The sequence below is a fragment of the Mesocricetus auratus genome, unplaced genomic scaffold (genome assembly GCF_017639785.1).
Source record: "Mesocricetus auratus isolate SY011 unplaced genomic scaffold, BCM_Maur_2.0 Super-Scaffold_100006, whole genome shotgun sequence".
NCBI lineage: Eukaryota > Metazoa > Chordata > Mammalia > Rodentia > Cricetidae > Mesocricetus > Mesocricetus auratus.
This window is the reverse complement of record NW_024429190.1, coordinates 76,866,701-76,884,294: the sequence shown is the minus strand read 5'-3', so window position 1 is coordinate 76,884,294 and position 17,594 is coordinate 76,866,701. Positions and strand designations below refer to the sequence as shown.

The 17,594-nt window shown below is 42.0% G+C and overlaps 1 protein-coding gene across 7 annotated transcripts in view; it reads right to left on the bottom strand.

Annotated features, from left to right (window-relative positions):
- Nucleotides 1–8,040: 8,040 nt before the first annotated feature.
- The window catches only part of Arhgap24 (Rho GTPase activating protein 24), a 600,446-nt gene continuing 590,892 nt past the window's right edge, over nt 8,041–17,594 (bottom strand). For all 7 annotated transcript variants that reach the window (XM_040747531.1, XM_040747530.1, XM_040747529.1 and 4 more), the window contains 3 exons: nt 17,408–17,529; nt 11,060–12,137; nt 8,041–8,881 (listed from right to left, as the gene is read on the bottom strand). In XM_040747531.1, coding sequence (XP_040603465.1) covers nt 8,638–8,881; nt 11,060–12,137; nt 17,408–17,529 — 1,444 coding nt within the window. In that variant the 3' untranslated portion in view covers nt 8,041–8,637. The remainder of the gene's footprint in view (nt 8,882–11,059; nt 12,138–17,407; nt 17,530–17,594) is intronic.

Below are 17,594 nucleotides of genomic sequence, written 5' to 3'. Positions count from 1 at the left end.
ATGTATGGTTAGATCAGGCAGTCTATTTGAAAAAAACTAAAAATACTAAAAACTTATAATGTAAATAACCAATTCAATTGTTTTTTGTGATTAAAATATAAATTTTATTTTGTTGGGCATCCAAACAGGTCTTTGTTAGTTCAATTTGAACCATTCCTTTGGTCAAAGCTAAGTGAAAGGCTTCTTTTATATGTGAGCCTCTGTTTATTTAATTTTTGATCGTGTGGGACCAACGGCCAGTATATCCCAGTAGAAACAAATTTCCCAGCCCTTATCTGCCATCACACATCCACCTTTCTGTGACTTCTTGCAGTGACACCTACCTTACATCTGCCTGTCATTCTGCATGACTGCACTCCAAAAATCATAAATGATGAAGAGAATTGTCCTATATCAGTGTTTATGAAATGTATTTATAGCACACGTGTGCACACATACTTGTTTACATATACCCATATAGTTCTGTATCAGCCCAAAAGTCAAAATCATGTATGTTCAATTTCTTTGCAAAGTCTCAGAGGTGAGACCTGTTGTCAGTAGCCTGGTAAGTTCGATGTGCTGTCAATGGTTGTCCAGTATGGGTCAAAATCACTCAGTCCACTCCTGTGTTCTTTCTCGTGTTCTTTCATTTCCATTTTTTTCTCTTATTTTAAATATGTCTGTGGAAAAAGAGCACGAATCAGAGAACTTTGACTCCTATTGACTCTTCACAGGTAGGATCAAGTCAACATATTGTGATTTGTATGTCTTATGGATTATTAACCCCGAAGGAAGTATACTTCCCATCTCATAAAACCAAATGAAACCTAGACTCTGTCGGCTCTCCTTTTGGCAATGTGCATTGTTTGCGATGCTTTGGTTTCACACACTGCTGGAGCAGGAAGGGCTTCCACAATTTCCTTCTGACCCAGGGAAAGAAGCTTGCAGTGTGGTCAGATCGTACCAGAGAGTAAATAAGAAGGAAGGGAGGGCCTCCTCCTCAGCCTAGACACTGGCCTCCCTGCAGAGTGGCATGTTTATGCTTAGGATCCCTTCCTTCCAGAAAGGCTTTGGGTCCCATCTGCAGATAATTGTTTCATGCCTACAATCCAGTAATAACCAATAAGATAACAATGGACAAAACTCATTGGTAAGCAGATCAGGACTATGTTTTTTTTCAGATTAATCAACAAAATTCCCAATTTTAATTTTGCCTGAGATATTTAATCTACACTATTACCTTAGACTTCTTGTTGAGCTTAAGGATGTGCACTACAGTTTGGTAGACTTCACTGAGCTTGTCGTGGTTCACCTGGCAGTGTCTGAACAATGTTGAATGGTGGCCTGCATATTTCTGTGAGCATTACATTTTCTTTATGTGGCTAATAAAAAAGATTGAAAGGTAGACATTCCTATTATTTGCAATTATTATACTTTTATTTAAGGGAAATAGAAGTGAAAGGCTGCTTACCTTTGCAATGACTCTTACTCTATTTTCTAATTATTTTTATTTCTTCTTGTTCTTTCTTTTATCTGAGGGGGAGATACATGGAGGTCTCTTCATAAGTAGGCTAGATGGTCCTGGTATTCTTAATCCCCCTGCCTCAGATTGCAAGCTTGTACAAATATTTCTGGATGCTTATTCTGACTTCAACCACAACTCTTTTTTTAAATTAAAAGTGATCAAGCATACATATCTAAAAATATCCATGAGAGTAAAAAAGGCAAATTCATTCTTCATGATGATTGCCCAACAGGGGCAAACGGTTCGTACATGCTAGGCACCATAGAATATTACCATATATTTGATTGTTTTGATAAAGTTTGTAATGAGGCAAGATAAAGGCTACTGAGCATTATTTTCTTGAAGGGACTAATGGAAAATCAAACCTAAAAATCTACTTGCTCAATAATAGAAGTGATTGTAAAGAAGGTAAACGGTTTTACCTTACCAACTAACTCAGCACTTATTGCTGCGTTTTATACATGTAGCATACCCTCCACAATCCTCCCCCAACCGTGTGAAAGGCCATTCCTGGGAGACCTGTGCAAATAGAGGTACACGAGTGTCCCATTGTTTCAGGTCTGCTCATGACTGGCACCTCTGTGTGTCATGAGTCTTCCCTTTGGGTTCCAGATCACGTTCCACAGACTCTCAGCACCGAAAGTCACTGGAATGTACTACGGAAATGTACACTTCTCAAGCACGTAAAAGATAATGTGTAAACAAACAAAGAACCAGCAAAGCCCACCCCTTTATGTCAAATGTTTCTTTTTAAAAAGGTATGGTATTAATGTGTAAAAATCAAGACTAAGTAAGTCCAGACTGCGATGTAGAGGATTCATGTTTACTAAGTATGGCAGGGAGTTCTGGTATTATCTTCCACTCCACCTTGCTTGAAGTCTTTTTGTTCAAACAATAGTCTGTATTGTTTGCCTCTCAATAGAATATGTTTGGTGTCTTTATCTTACACACCCTCTCTACTCTGCTTAGAAGACTGGGTCACACATTATGAGCTTCCCACTAAAACCATCAAAGTCCATGTTCATGAAAGTATTGTCTACAAACAATTACACAGAAAATAAAATTTTACAGTGCAAGTAGCATTTCACACAGTTGAAAGGACTAATATTTTTAAATGATTCCTTTATAAAAGGAAGACACTTGAGAGCAGTTGTGTGCTCCTTAGTGGGTTGGTAACTCGGGTTGGCATAAATTAATCTCTAAGAAGGCTACTTTGCATGTCTAGTTGAATTTCTGAGCTACATTCTAAAGTATTCATCAGTCTACGCCAAGCACATCTATTGAACAGTTTGGGGTAGAAGACAGATGTGTTACGATTTTTATCCTAAAAAATGCAGCCAATAAATCAATGTCTAAAAATAAATGGTCAATGCAAAATATCTTATTCACTCATCTTCTTTTAAAACAACAATGTATTTAAATTAGAGGTGCATCTTAAATGAACCCATTGTTATTATTGGCATAAAGAAGAGATCTTCTTTCAATCTTTTCATTTTATCTAATTGTATTTCAAGTATTCTTAATGAACCAGCACTAGGGAATTGTGGGTATTTTCCATTCTATTATGGGGTTGGACAATTTTTCAATTCATAAAAGAAGCCGGCATGGGTGTTCTTTTCTCTGCATTATGGATTATTTTGATATTTGTTCCCCCTGGGGAACTCTTAGGCTGTGTTGGTGTTGCTGAGCTGGAAACTCATGCTTTGGCATCGTTGACCCCAAAGTCCCAGCAGGGACTGGAACTGCTCTTCAGTTACACTTTAATCTGAAGTCAAATCCTGTGTAAATTGCTCAATCTATGGGTGATGGTAGACGTCCTAAAATAACTTAAGATACAATCCAACTATTTCTTTTTTGAAGATTGAACCCAGAGCATTCCTGAATATCTCTGCTGGAAAAGGTGATATGCAAGAGGAAGAGTTTGTTTCTGAGAGCACGTGGTGCATGGCAGGCTGAGGGGGGATGGTCCAGAATGCCAGCAGAGAAGGACATTTTCTTTCAGAGACAGTGATGTCATAGGAGGAGGCAAGGTGGCACCACCTGGCCAGACAGGGGCAGTCTTGGAAATTTGTATAAAATAAAAACCCATTTTCGTCAGAACTTTTTTCCTCAGTGAAGATTGAAGTAAAGTTCCTACATTGACTAAAGACAGAGTTTATGGAAACCAGGCAAGAGAAGTGTGAAACGGATCCAAGAATGATGGGGACTGATTGCTTGATGTGGCCTGCAGTTATATGAATATAGGCTAACCAGGTCTGCATGGTCCTCTTTGCTATTCATTCCCCACTTAGTTTCTGCTTCCTTTTTAAAAAAGATTTATTTATTTAGGTGTATGAATGTTGTCTTCATGCATGCCAGAAGAGGGCATCATATCACATTATAGATGACTATGAGCCCCCATGTGGGTACTGGGAATTGAACTCAGAACCTCTGGAAGAGCAACCAGTGCTCTTAACTACTGAGCCGCCTCTTTAACACCCCTGCAATCCTGCGAGATTAGTTTCTTACCTGTGGGTTAGGAATAAACAAAGTGCATTTAGGCAGTTCAGTTGTTCTATTTCTTCTTGTTTTGGTAGGTAAGGTGCATGAGAATAAGACACCAGAATGAATACTCATGATAAGGAACTGCACACCAACCTGGTCAAGCAGAGAAGCAATAACCCCAGGGGACAGTGGTAATAACTAACCAAGGTCAGTGATTTGGAGTTCCTTCGGAAGAACACCCAAGAAAGGTTGGAGTGGCAGGGGTAAGGGACTGTCCTCAAGGAGAAGCAGTTGTTAGAGAGTGGATGTGTGGCAGATGTTTAGGAACTTGTAGGATGAATGAGGTGTAATCATGAGTGGGGCCCGCCTGGTGATGATGGGGCACATGATTTGAGACAGGGTCAAGGTGTAGCAGAACTTATGGGCTGAGGGGAAGAGACAGTCACAGATGTTTGTTGCATGAGCTGAGCATCTAAGGCAATCAGAGAGGAAGGAGTATCTGGTGATGATGGGGCACATGATTTGAGACAGGGTCAAGGTGTAGCAGAACTTATGGGCTGAGGGGAAGAGACAGTCACAGATGTTTGTTGCATGAGCTGAGCATCTAAGGCAATCAGAGAGGAAGGAGTATCAGAAACCTGACACAGCTAGGAAAGAAAGCAGCAAGTGCCCATAGCCTCAGGCCAATGCTGTGCAGGTTAGGAGAAACAGCACAGCAGAGGGGCTTTCAGAAGATGCTGTGATTTAGAGAGGAGGATCTAGGGCAGGCAGCGACTAGGTGTCAACTCTAGAGGGATGATGGAAAAACATCAGGATGGCTAGATTGAGTGCTGGAGCGAAGGAGGCAATGCACCCAGCACTGTAGGAGGGGAAGTGGAGTGAGGCCTGGGTAACACGAACCACAGGAAACCAAAGCTAAAGGCACAGTAGCAAAGCACTGGTGTTTTTGTCATGTTCTAGCAGTTATCACTGTGTTGTGTTTAGCATCAGGCAATTACAAAAGACGCAAGCTTTGTTAGGCTCCTGGTAGGGAGGCTGGAAGTCTAAGATTGGTCAGTCATGTGGGGAGGACCAAGAGTCAGAGGTCCTACCTTTCAAACATCTGCTGTCACAATAAGTAGCCTAGTGTTTCCGGAGAAAACTCATTTTCAAGGTGAAAATCAGCCTTGTCCTGAGAAAAGGGCATTGATCTTTAACAACATAATCACCTCCACAAGGCCCCACCTCCCAACACCGGAGGACCACCATTCGAACCGCAGCACTTGTAGAACATGAAGATCACTCTTATGTGGTACATCTTCCGAGTCATGAAAAGGCAGGGAGGGGACATTCTGAGGAGACAGGCTAGCAGGTTACCTAGCATGGTCAGTGTTTCTTTTACGGGTGAGAAACTTCAACACTGTATTTTCCCAATCCCTTACTCTATAAGAAAAGTGACCTTTGCAGTGTAGGCTGATCTCACCTGCTTTAGCCCTTGGGTCACATGGTTTAATTAAGAGTATCTGCTGCCTCGCTGTGGACTTCAGCCCTAAATGATGCTCTAGGAAGGATGTTTTAGCCAGTTCAACTTTCTATTTAGTTGTGCTACCCAGGGAACTTAATTTTCCAAAACAGCAAGAGGCCTTTCAGCTGGTCAACTCTAACTCTCAACTCATTGCCCACCTGTACAATCAAGAGGACTACAAAGAGAATTGCAATGGGCCTTGGGGATCCAACCTTCCAGACATCTTTAACAAGGTGCCATTATGGCTGGGTGGTGGTGGCATACACCTATAATCCCAGCACTGGACAGGGAGCGACAAAGGCGGAAGAATCTCTGTGAGTTCAAGTCCAGCCTGGTCTATAAAAAGGGTTCCTGGACAACCAGAAATGTTATATAGAGAAACCCTGTCTTGAAAACAAACGAACAACAAACAAAAAAGAAAAACAAGGCACTTTGACTCCATTATTTCAGTATTCCAGCTTGCCTACTTTCTTAGAATAACTGCCAAAGCAACCCAGGTCCTGAGACTCTCTCTGGGTCTCACGGTGTGTGGTAGAGTTGATGCACAGTACAGATTGGCAGCATAGCCAGGAGCATAGCCAGGAGTATTATTTGTATGATACTGAATAGGCTCCCTAACGTCTGCCTTTAAGGCACCTTCACACCTGCTGGGCCACAGCAGCAAAGCTTCCCAACTCTCTTCTTCTTCCTGGTGACATTTCCCTTGTTCTCCAGGACTTCCAGAAAAGACTTGGTCCTGTGGTGTCTTTCAGCCTTGCTTACTTTCACAGTGTATGGTCCAAGGTTTTATCAGCAACTTGGTACCCCAGGGGATGCTGGACTATATCCTTGGGTACTTCATTATATTTTACTTGATACTTTTAACACTTATTTGTATATGCACCGCACACATGCAGAACTGGAGGCAGCCAGAAGAGGGTGGTTCCTGAATCTGGAGTTACAGATGGTTGTGAGCCACCACGTGGGTGCATGGGAGTGTGGGTGCTGGGAACTGAACCCTAGTCTTCCGTAAGAGCAGCAAGCATTTTTAACTGCTGGGCCATCTCTCCAGCCCCCACAAACAATTTTTTTCATACTATCCAACTATTAATTTCAAGTTTACTAATTTCTAACTCCTTCTTATCCCAGTTTATAGTAGATGTCTTCTCAGCCTTTAGTTGAAGCCCGGGTGGCCGTGCTATTGATGATATTCACGGCTACTGTGGCTGCCATCAGTTAGCACTGTACCCCTCAGAAATCAAAAGTTGAATAACAGGAGGGTTACTATATTGTCATTAAAAAATTTAACTCTGTGTTGGACTTCTACTTAGCATAAGTTGTAGAAGGTGCAAAGTTGCAGGCAGAGAAAAATCCCAAACATCAACCTGAGTGAGAGAAAGATATCACAAAATGACATGCATTTAAGACAAGCTTAGGCAGGTAGATTGCCAATTTGTTGCAGGTCTGGAGGAGGGAGCTGGAATCCTGTGGAGTAAGGGTGATTTTGCATTGCTTCCCAACTTTCTAAGGGTGTGAAGAAATCCTCCAACAGCCAGCAAGATGTACAGAGAGTTACGTTAGAATGACAAGAAATGCACAACGGATAAATGCAGTTCTTTACCATTCCTTACCTATATGGTGCCTCCTGTGAGAGTTTCACTCATTTTTGTGATCTCCTAGAACAGCTGGAGGAGGAATTTTCAACAGAGCTTCAATGTCAGGTCATCACAGAAATAAAACAGCAAGTGTGTGTGTGTGTGTGTGTGTGTGTGTGTCTGTCTGTCTGTCTGTAGAAAGCAGAGGTATAGGTTTGAGCACCCATGTAAGAAGAGGCCAGGGAATATGGTCAGGTGTACTTCTCCATTATATTTTGCCCTATTCCACTGAGACAGCATCTCTCAATGAGCTTGGGACTTGCTGCTTTTCAGGTAGGCTGGTGGTGCATGGCAATGAACCTTTCCATCATGGAGGGAGTCTCACTGAGTCTCAGGAAGTAAACGATGCACAAGTTTCAGGAAGTCCCTGGCACTCAGATTCACAAGGCTCCTCCATTTCCAAGATTATGCAACAGTAAGGACTGCTGAGGAGAGAGGCCCTCCAACCTGTGGTGCTGTTTGCCTGGGGTGCAGAGAGCTCTGGGGACACATGATATGACCTGTCATTCATGAGCTGCTGTTCAGCCTGGGGTGGGCTTCTCAGTGATGTAGCATTTGAGATATCCATGGTCCCTTAAGTCATCCCTCATATACACCCACAGTTAGTTACCTGGCTCCCCATGCTGTGTTTTGGTAGAACTCTTACTTTTGTCTGACACTATTTCCCTTCATGGACTTTAGTGTCTCCCCCGAAAAAGGCTCCCATAACAGGGTTGGTGTCCAGCAAGCTCTGGCTTCCTCCACTCCCAGTTCTGAAGTTACAGGTGTGTGAGGCCACACACACACACACCAGCATCTTTATGTGGTTGGTGTATATCAGAACTCAGGTCTTCGTGCTTGCTTACGTGGCAAAAACTCATTGAACCATCTCCCCAGCCCACACTGAAGAATTTAAAGAACCATTGACAAGTACCTGGTGATTCTACTATATTTTATAAAACTTTTTTACATTTCTCCTTTTGGTCATGGCAAGGTCTATTGGCACAAACAGCACAGCCACAGAGTATTCTTTTGACTTTAATAATTCATCTTATATATCTTTATATATTTATATTTCTTCTCATCTTCATTTCCTCAGCAAAAGGGGAAATAAAAATATTGATCTATAAAATAAGCGGATGATAACACGATGCCAAAAATAGCTTATGTTAAGTGCAAGGGGTGAAGCTTGAATGCAAGCTAAATCAGAACAACATATTGATTCAACATTTAAATACGGGACTTGCAATAAAAAAATCATCATTGAGATATGCTTCTTACTATTAGCTGACATTTTTAAAGACTACTTTCTATACACATATCCAGTTGTAACACTTGACAGTAGCATTATGGAACGCGATAGAACTTTGGTACACACTGCAGATATGGATAGTGATGTCTGTAAATGAGGTTTCCTCATCAGATGAAGCTCTACACAGACCAGCCACCTGAACCCACACTGTTCCCCCAAACTGTTTGCCCCTAAGTCCCCAGAGTCCTCCCTGGAGTGGCCCAGGACAGCAGAGAAAGGCTCACTGGATCCATATGGTGTTTCCTCTCTCGCTTCTCCTGGGCTCCACGGTCAGATCTCCAAACGTGGAGAAAAACTGCTCCATCTCCTTCTGGAGCATGTCGTTCCGTTTCTCGGCATCCTCTTTGGCTCGCTCTGCATTCCTCATCTTGATTTCTATCATAGTGAACTTCTTCCTTTCTTGGTCCAGTTCGTCGTGGAGACTCAGCATTTCCGTTTCCAAAGTCAGATTCCGTTGTTCTAAGCTGCAGAGCAATCGGGGGGGATGAGAGACAAGTGAATGCTGTGTCTCTGAAAATGTGAGAGGGAATGAGTTCTGTTTTCTAAACTATCTGCAGCTCGTAAGAAATCAGAATGAGCCCCATGGAAGCATCAAAGCCATGCCTGAGAAGGTTTTCCTTGGTGCTATTGATTTCCTATCTGCTACTGTGATTCAGTGCCATTGTCACAAATCTCTAGGACGTCTCTGGGAAGTGCTTGCTTGTCGCCTCATGGTGAATGAATAGGGTCCACACAGACAAAGCAGAGACTCAAGCACAGAAGAGGCACAGGCAGGGGCAGCCTCCTGCACACTGGGGCAAGCTGGCTTTTCTGAATGGATGGCCCAGTGTGACGGAGGTGGGAGGAAAGGGGGATAATCAGGAGGCTTTCTAAGGGAAATCATCAGGCTACATGCCCCGAGGAGGATAGAGTTCTTAAGAGGGTGTGGTCCTACTGTATGAAAGGACCAATAGTAACCCACATCGTAGCCGGGCCTGGTGGCCCATTCCTTTAATCCCAACACTGTATTGATGAGGTGAGGTTAGAAAAGAACTTGAAGAAAATCATGTAATTCTGTACAGCAATGGCAGGGAAGTAACCAGAGTACTGATCCTTGCACATCCCGTGTTCTGGGTGTGAAACAGCCCTGCCAGACCTCTCTTTTGGCTTGGCAGTGGGGGAGGAAACTCAGAGGTGTGGGTCACCAAAATGATACTCTCTTCGAAAGTTCTGCTGTTTGTAAAGCTCTCTGAAACGCGCTATAGAGCTCATACCACACATCTATCAGAAATGAAAAAAACCCATAAGATGACAATCTGTTTGTAATACCACCTGTTTTTACAGTGCCATGGAGAAAACTACAAAAGCTCATTTTCTTCCAATGAGGCTCACAGAAAGACTTTGGCACGGGAAGTAATTTTCCAGTCCCCTAAGCAGTATTTTAATTTTTATTTAATTATCCACAGCTCATGAAAGTGTGCTATCTTTTGTTTTGTAATCAATCATTAGATGGAGACTTATTACAATATGTTACAGTCAACTGTATGTATCATTCATTTATCTATCATCTCTGTATGGAAGATATATACATATATATTGCACCATATACTTTCATAACTAACTGTGGGTTTGGAGCAATGAAGAAAGTTGATGAGATTCAGAGTATTGATGACCCTAGCAAGCCATTCATGAAGAGGCTCTCCAATAAGCACAGATTGAACCTGGGTCAGTCATGCCTTGTGGTGCCCTGAAACTCAGCACTGCTTCTCCTGACCCCGTAACTCAGCATTGGTTGCTCAACACTCAGTAGAAAAGCAGAAACTTAACCTGTTTATAACCCTGTGACCTGGGCAGGGTTGGGTGATCTTCAGGTCTCTAGTGTAAGGGTTTGTCCGTGAGTCCCGGACTCCAGTCTAGATGCCGCACTGACACCCAAGAGCACAGTGGTCACAGAACACAGCAGCTGTCTCTTGACTCATCCAGGCTGCTTCCCCAAGGAAGCTGCTAAGCAAAACTTGTGCCCTGGCCATTTACAGGAGAGTGTAAGTTGGTATGAAATAGATTTTAACATAGCCACACTCTCATAAGGATGTATCCTGCACCTCACTGAGAACACATTTCCCCATGTTAATCAGCTTTGTGTCTGCTCTTCTAAGTCTCCACAGATTCCCATTTTGGAGTAAAAGTCGAGACTTAAATGAGCCCTGCAAGTCCTGCGTCACCTTGGACCTGTCTGAGAAGGCTGTGAGATAAAAGTACTCTCTCAGAGTTAAATGGTTAAAAAGGGAAAATAAAAGCTTTCTTTGCCTTTTAAATTTCATCCTAACATTTTACCCCACTTTTTGTTTGACTCTAATCCTGGGCGTGTCTTACCAGTGGAAATAGGAGGCGGTTGTCCGGTCCTCAGGTCCCTTCTACTACAGACAGAGACATTCAATTGAAAAGGACCTTGTTTTGTGTCAGAAACAAGGTCAGCGACTTCTCGTGTGATTTTGAGGTACATGGTGCCTAACTTCCCAACATTTCACAGCCAGCAAACGGCAAATGGAAGAGCTGAACTCCGATCTCCTGGGTGGACCATATTTGGTCCCATGTGACTCAGTATCGATGCAGGAAGTTGTCGCCACCCTCTGGTAACCGCAATGATTTCCAAGTTTACTCACCTTTTTATCCTGGACTCATATTCGATCTTCTGCTTCGTCATTTCCTGTTTCAGGCTGGAAACTAAGCTGTGAAGCGCACTGTGATTGCTGGTGTTGTTGCCAACGAATGTCTCACTGTTGTCGCTGCTGCTGGTGGCACGGCTACTTCTACCACCCACGCTCCTGCGGTCACTTTTGTTTTCATAGTCCCCAGGATGAGAAAGGTCATCCTGTGGGGGCCCATCTAAAACAGGGTCCTCAAAGTTCCCGCCGTAAAAGTCTTGCTCTGGGCAGGTGGTGGTGGAGGAGCGACAGGAATTGGAGTTCTCGGGGAGTGAGATCTCACAGGAGGAGGTGGACCAGGTGGCACTGTCCACGCTGCGTTTGTCGTCGAGGCTCGTCAAGGAGAACTGCTGATGGACATTGTCATAGGTGGAGAGCCTGTTGTGCTGGCCGGACTCTGTGGTCTGCTCCTTCTGCTTGTTGTCTCGCAGGGTCACATAGCCATTGGGCAGCCAACTCATGCTTCGGCCATTCAAGGGGCTCCCTAGGGTGTCAGTGTTCAAAATACCCATGCGGACGGTTCCGTTCTGCACACTGTGAGTGCCCATTTTGGTACCAGAGCTCTTCAGGGAAGAGGTCCTTCTGGCCTGTAAACTCCCATTAGGGGTAGTCTGGGTTTTCTCAACACCTTCTGCGTTGCTGCTGCTGAACGACCCATTGGTGACTATCCCGCTACCCTTGTTGAAGGCAGGGTTCTTTTTGACCATGAGAGGGGGGCTCCTCGAGACATCCAGCTTGTGGATGCTGTTCCTTGGGCTATTGGTTTTGCTGCCTGACAGAGCTGTGGGGGATCCATTGTCCATGCTGCTTCTCTGGGGTGATTCAGGCTTGTCCCACGAGCACCGTCTGCCGGGGCTCTCCTTGGTGTTATTGTTTTCCTTGTTCTGTAACTGACCCATTGTGGCTTTCTTATGAGCATCGTTGTTGTTGCTGCTCAGTCCATCTTGGGGCTTGCTTTGTAGTTCTGAGTCCTTGGGGAAGAGACGGTCATGTTTACTAATCATCACTGACATTAACTGCTGGACCACCACAGTGCCTGCAATTACACAGAAAATAATACAGAGTGAGTGGGGTGGTTTTGATGTAGTTCCCGTTTTTGAAATGGGTTCTTGAGGAAAGATATTTAGAAGAAATTTACTATGGCTAGTACCAATAACAACTTATATTGTTAATGAATATATATTAGTGATAGAAGATAAAGTTTCTTGAGCATTTAGTCTTTGCCATGAATTGTACAAACATGGATATATATATATGTATATATATGTATATTTGTATTATGTATACTATGTACCTACACACATGTAGTAACTGTTACATTATTTTACAGATTGAGTATCTTGACTGGGGTCACAAAACTAATAGGTCAGACTCTGGCCTTGAACTCAGAGTAATGTGTTTTGAGCCTTGGCTTTATTCTATATACAACATTTATTGGAAGTTGACCATTTCTAATAGTGGAAATGCTTGAGGAGAGCCATGTTGACTTAAACCATCACTGTTGGTTTAGTATTGTGTTTAAATAGAGTCTATGGTTCTTTTTTTTTTTACTACAGTAAGACAATGAAATTCCACGTAACTTTTGTCATTAAAAAGATTTAGGACTAAGGGACATTGGCTATAATGGTAGAGTGATGATCTCTAAAATTCCTGTTTTCCATAAAAGCACTAGCAACATTTTTCAGAATCAACCTTTTCAGGATTCTGGCAATTAACTCAAAGATTTAAGAATTTTGGAGAAATCTCAAAGTAAGGAGGAACTCCATGCTGTTTTAAGTGGCTTGGGTACTAATGGATATTTGCACCCCATCATCATAGCTTGAAAATTAAAATCCACACTCCCTGTAACAACCAACAGTCTGGCAGCCACTGCAATAGGCAGAACTGTATTGGAAGGAAGCCCAAAGCTTGGTCATGGAGAACTGCCATCATTTGACCTCTCTGGGTTTTCCATTCCTATTAGGAGCTTGCTTTAGGTAAAATGTTTTTTTCAATTAATTACATAAAGCATATCAAAACCATCCTTCCCATCTGAATCAATGAGTAACAGTTAAGACAAACACTGAACCAATCCAGACATTAAAGGACAACTCTGGGAATGAAACTGATACAGAGTTTAGACGGCAATGATCTCACTTTTGTGCAGTGGAAAGAAGTAAGAAACCTGCAGCCCCCCACCCCCCAGCTAACCTTGAGGCACAAGCAGACACAGAAGGCAGAGTGAACTTATGCCCTGCCTGCCTAGTTGGGTGTTGATTTGGCTCAGCGGGTGCACATAACTTCTTGATAGACATAATGACTCTTATTGGCTCCAGGCACTTATGCAAATCTCTACCCACTCACAGACAACTAAGCCCAAAACATACAGACTTCAAAAGCTCCAAATAACTAAAAGGATGGATTTTACAGAATTGTTATAAAGACAATGAACAATAACACAGAAGCAACAAGGAAGGAGAATCATATCCAAGGTCCCAACATGTTAATACATATGTTCACTTCTCAACAACAACAAAAATGAGATGTTCAGAGCAAAGCATCACTGATTCACTGAGGGGGAACAAGAACTGACTCCAGGGAAGTTCAAACATTGCAGTTACTAGAAAAAGCTTTAAGTTAGCTAACTGATCTGACTGGGAGCAGCAACCCAATGTGGGACATGGCCGCCCTTTCACTTAAAGCAACACTTCACCTAGATATTTAAATCCAGTCTAAACAGGAAAAATGCCACATCCATCCATGTGCTACATACTATTTGTATGATGGTTAATTCAAGATTGATTATTACTTCCAATGTGACAGGGTAGCTGCCAGACCAATGTCACTGGGATTTAAGGTTCATAAATATCATGTGCACTTCTTTTTAAAAGGCAGAATTCTAATTGTAACAGTCATGTGAGATTTTGTGCTTCTATGTAGGTTCCATGTTACAGAAGCAAGAGCAATCTATAAATAGTGACAACCTAAGGACCTGCCTGGACACTCTTTCAGTTACCCCTATATGATTCCTCTGTGTCTGAGAGACACTGTAATGGGTGGGAACATTTCAAGCGTGTCACAAATAAAGTCACTTAAAAGTCCATGAGATAGGGTGCAACACTTTCCGGATGAGGAAACTGGGCTTGGGAAAGGTTAACATTTTTGCTTAAGGCCACAGATAGATAATGACCATGGTAAAGTTTAATACCAGATCTTTTGGTTCCAAATTCTGTATCTATTCTAGCGCATCCCAATGCTAGGATTTAATAGTGGAGCAACAATAACTAAATCTAGGCAGACTAACAGGGAAACTAAAGACAATTTTTCATTGAATCACCATCAATTGTAATAGTGTTGCATGCTGAAAAAAATGAAAACATTTTGTAGAGTACATACAGCTTCTGTTTCTCAGTAATCTATGAATCTTTAGTCACATTTTCAATGCAGTGGGTCTAAAGCAAAAATTTCAGAGAAATTTAAGTGGTCTGGACTGGGGAGACAGCTCAGCAGTTAGGTCAGTTCCAAGTGCCCAGATGTGTGGCTCACAGCTGCCCATAACTGCAGCTCTAGAGTAGGTGACAGCGTCTTCTAGCCTCTGCAGGAACCTGCAGGAGCTGTGTGTGCATACCATAAAGATGTAAGCACATGCTTATATGTGGACAAAAATAGAACATAAATATTTAAAGTGGTCCTCAACTGTCTCACCACTGAAATCAGGAGCATGACATTGTCGCACTTGCTTCTGTGACAGGCACAGCTTTGAGGGTTTACAGCTTCCATGACTTATGACTTTGCCTAGTATTGGGTGAAAATGAACCTTTTATCCCATAACATTAGCATTTGAAGCTTCGCTGCTTTTTATTGTAGTTATGGATCTGGGAGGCATTTAATTAACCGGACAACAAATTTCCCATGTCTTTGAGATGAGCTTGCAAACATCCAGGATAAAGTGTGCCTGCCACAAGGTAGAGTGAGTGTCAAAATCCCACAGATTCAGAGTGCTCTTTCTTTTGTGTCGGGACATTTTCCTGCCATCCAGTTTCTGGGATGAGCAATGGCAATAGTCTCCTGCAAAGAGACTTACAATGTTGTAACTGGTAGCGAGGACGCGTGCTTGCCACCCATGAACTAGACCTGTTTCCTTCCCTCTGCTCCCCTCTGTTGTTTTCTTCCTAAGAATACTAATGCAGGATAGCAAGCCCCAGTAATGCGGTTCAAGCATCTGTAATCAACAGCCTACTATGCAGAGTCCATGCTAACTCTGGAATCACACTGAGCAGCACAGTCCAGCAATTCCTCCGTGGCTCATATCATTTTGTGCAGGTTAAATTAAAAAGACACATCCAGGCAGTTTTCTTTATAAGCATTGGCTAAGAATTTAATTTTCCTGTAAGGATGCATAGGAAGTATTTTATACAATATAATTTTGAGTTATATTTTTGCAGCAAATACCTATACAGCTGCCATTTCTATATCCAAAGATATCCAATAAGTTATGACAAGTGTACATAGTCCTGGAAAAACTACCTAATTATGATATGGATAATTTCCCCTGTGCCCCTTTGCTGTCAACCCCTTATCCACATCTCCCGCCCATTGTAACCACTATTATGATTTCTATGACTATAGTTTTGCTTTTGCTGGAACTTAATATATAAATGCAATTATATAGCTGTTCTAGTTTCATTTCTGTTGCTGTGTTAAAATACTCCAACAAAAAGCAACTTAGGGGAAAGGGGGATTTTTTTAAGCTCTCAATTCTAGGTTATAGTCCATCATAGCAGGGAAGTCAAGCAGGAGTCACAAGAAGTCACATCACATCTGCGGTCAAGAGCAAAGAGAAACAAGGCACAGATTTTTAGTGCTTTCCTAGCCATGTCCATGGGAGAGCAGAAACTAGGCATGCTAGCCACATTCATGGTCAAGAGCAAAGAGAACAAGGCATTGCTCTGCTAGCCCTGTCCACAGTAAAGTGTAGAGAGAAGCGAGGCTTTCTCTGCAGTTAGATTCCAAGGCCCCATGCAAGGGAACAGTTCCACCACTTCCAGGCTGGATCTCCCCACATCAATCATAGCAGCCCAGAGAGACTCCCATAGATGTATGCCCACAGGGCAGTCTGATCAAGACCATCTTCTATTGAGAGTCCTTTCTCAGGTGATTCTAGGATGTCAGAAAGAGCAACTACCACAGCAGACTTTTGTGTCTAGGCTTCTGAACTTTAATTGTTTTGTTCTTATTATTTCAGTCTATAGATATGACTGTATGCTCTATTGCCGTTTTTCTTCTAATTTTTACTAAATGTGTTCTTTAACATTTTCATATATGTATATAATCCATTCTGATTTTTCCACCTGTACTTTCCTTCCTACCATGGTCAATTTTTCCTCTTTTATTTGATTCTCACACTCATCTCTTTCTGTTCTATTTGGTGACCCTCTGAGTTTTATCAGTTTTATCTGTGGCCAGACAGGAACCATTTTTAAGTCTATTAAATTCTTTAGATGTAATTAAGTTCTCTGGATTATTTTATACTTAAACTATGATGCTAATTTGTATTTCCCTACTATCAGAAAAGAGGAGTTAAGCTAAAGTGATAGGCACATACTCAGTGGCTTTGTCTCTCACACTCAAAATGTAGAATGAGAATCTTAGGACTTTCAAGAATGGAAGAACCTCATACTTGAGGTTAACATTTTCTTTGGAACTAAGTACCCTCTGAGTAAAACTAAAACTAACTATACTTGCTTCTAAGCTCCTATTAGGTTCTGTGATGTTTAATTGAGTCACTTTTGGAAAACAGTGACTATAGTGACCACAAGTGAGAGAAGAAAGTCATCCAATCTTTAAGGTTGGTAGAACTAAATAGAGGTAGATTATTAACAGAAACGACGTGAAAAGTTTTGCAATCTGAATAGTAACAGACATGTAAATAATAACATTGTCATATAAAAAGTCAAATTTGTCTACCATTTGGAATCATTGAATCTCTTCAGGCTCACAAATATTTATTAATTACAATTAACCTGACTGCAAAGTGGACACTGTTCCCCATTCTGTCTGCTAACTTTCAGACTGATCCATGCAAGTTCCTTTGATACTGAGTGCTAACATGGAAGCATTTTACAGTTTTATGTTGAGTAACATGAAGAAAATTCTGTCTTCTCAAAAGAAAATATTTTACACTTAAAGAATAATCTGAGTACATTAATGGAGAAACTGTGGTCTCACTTATTTTCTTAGTTTGCTGAAGGAGAATAGGTTGAAGCCAACCAGGAGGCTCTTGATTCTTTTCCTGGTTAGGGCATAATGTAATCGTCATTTGCTTACCCTCCATTATGGTCAAAGGGTCTTCCACCTTTGGCCGCAGGATGTTAGGACCAAAGACAGTTGCCAAGTTCTGTGCGCTCATCTTGTTAACTCCAGCATAGGACTGCACTTCATCCAGGAACCTGGTGACGGCAAGATTACCATTGAAACAGTGAGATTCAATTTCTTAGGGGAATAAAATGGATCA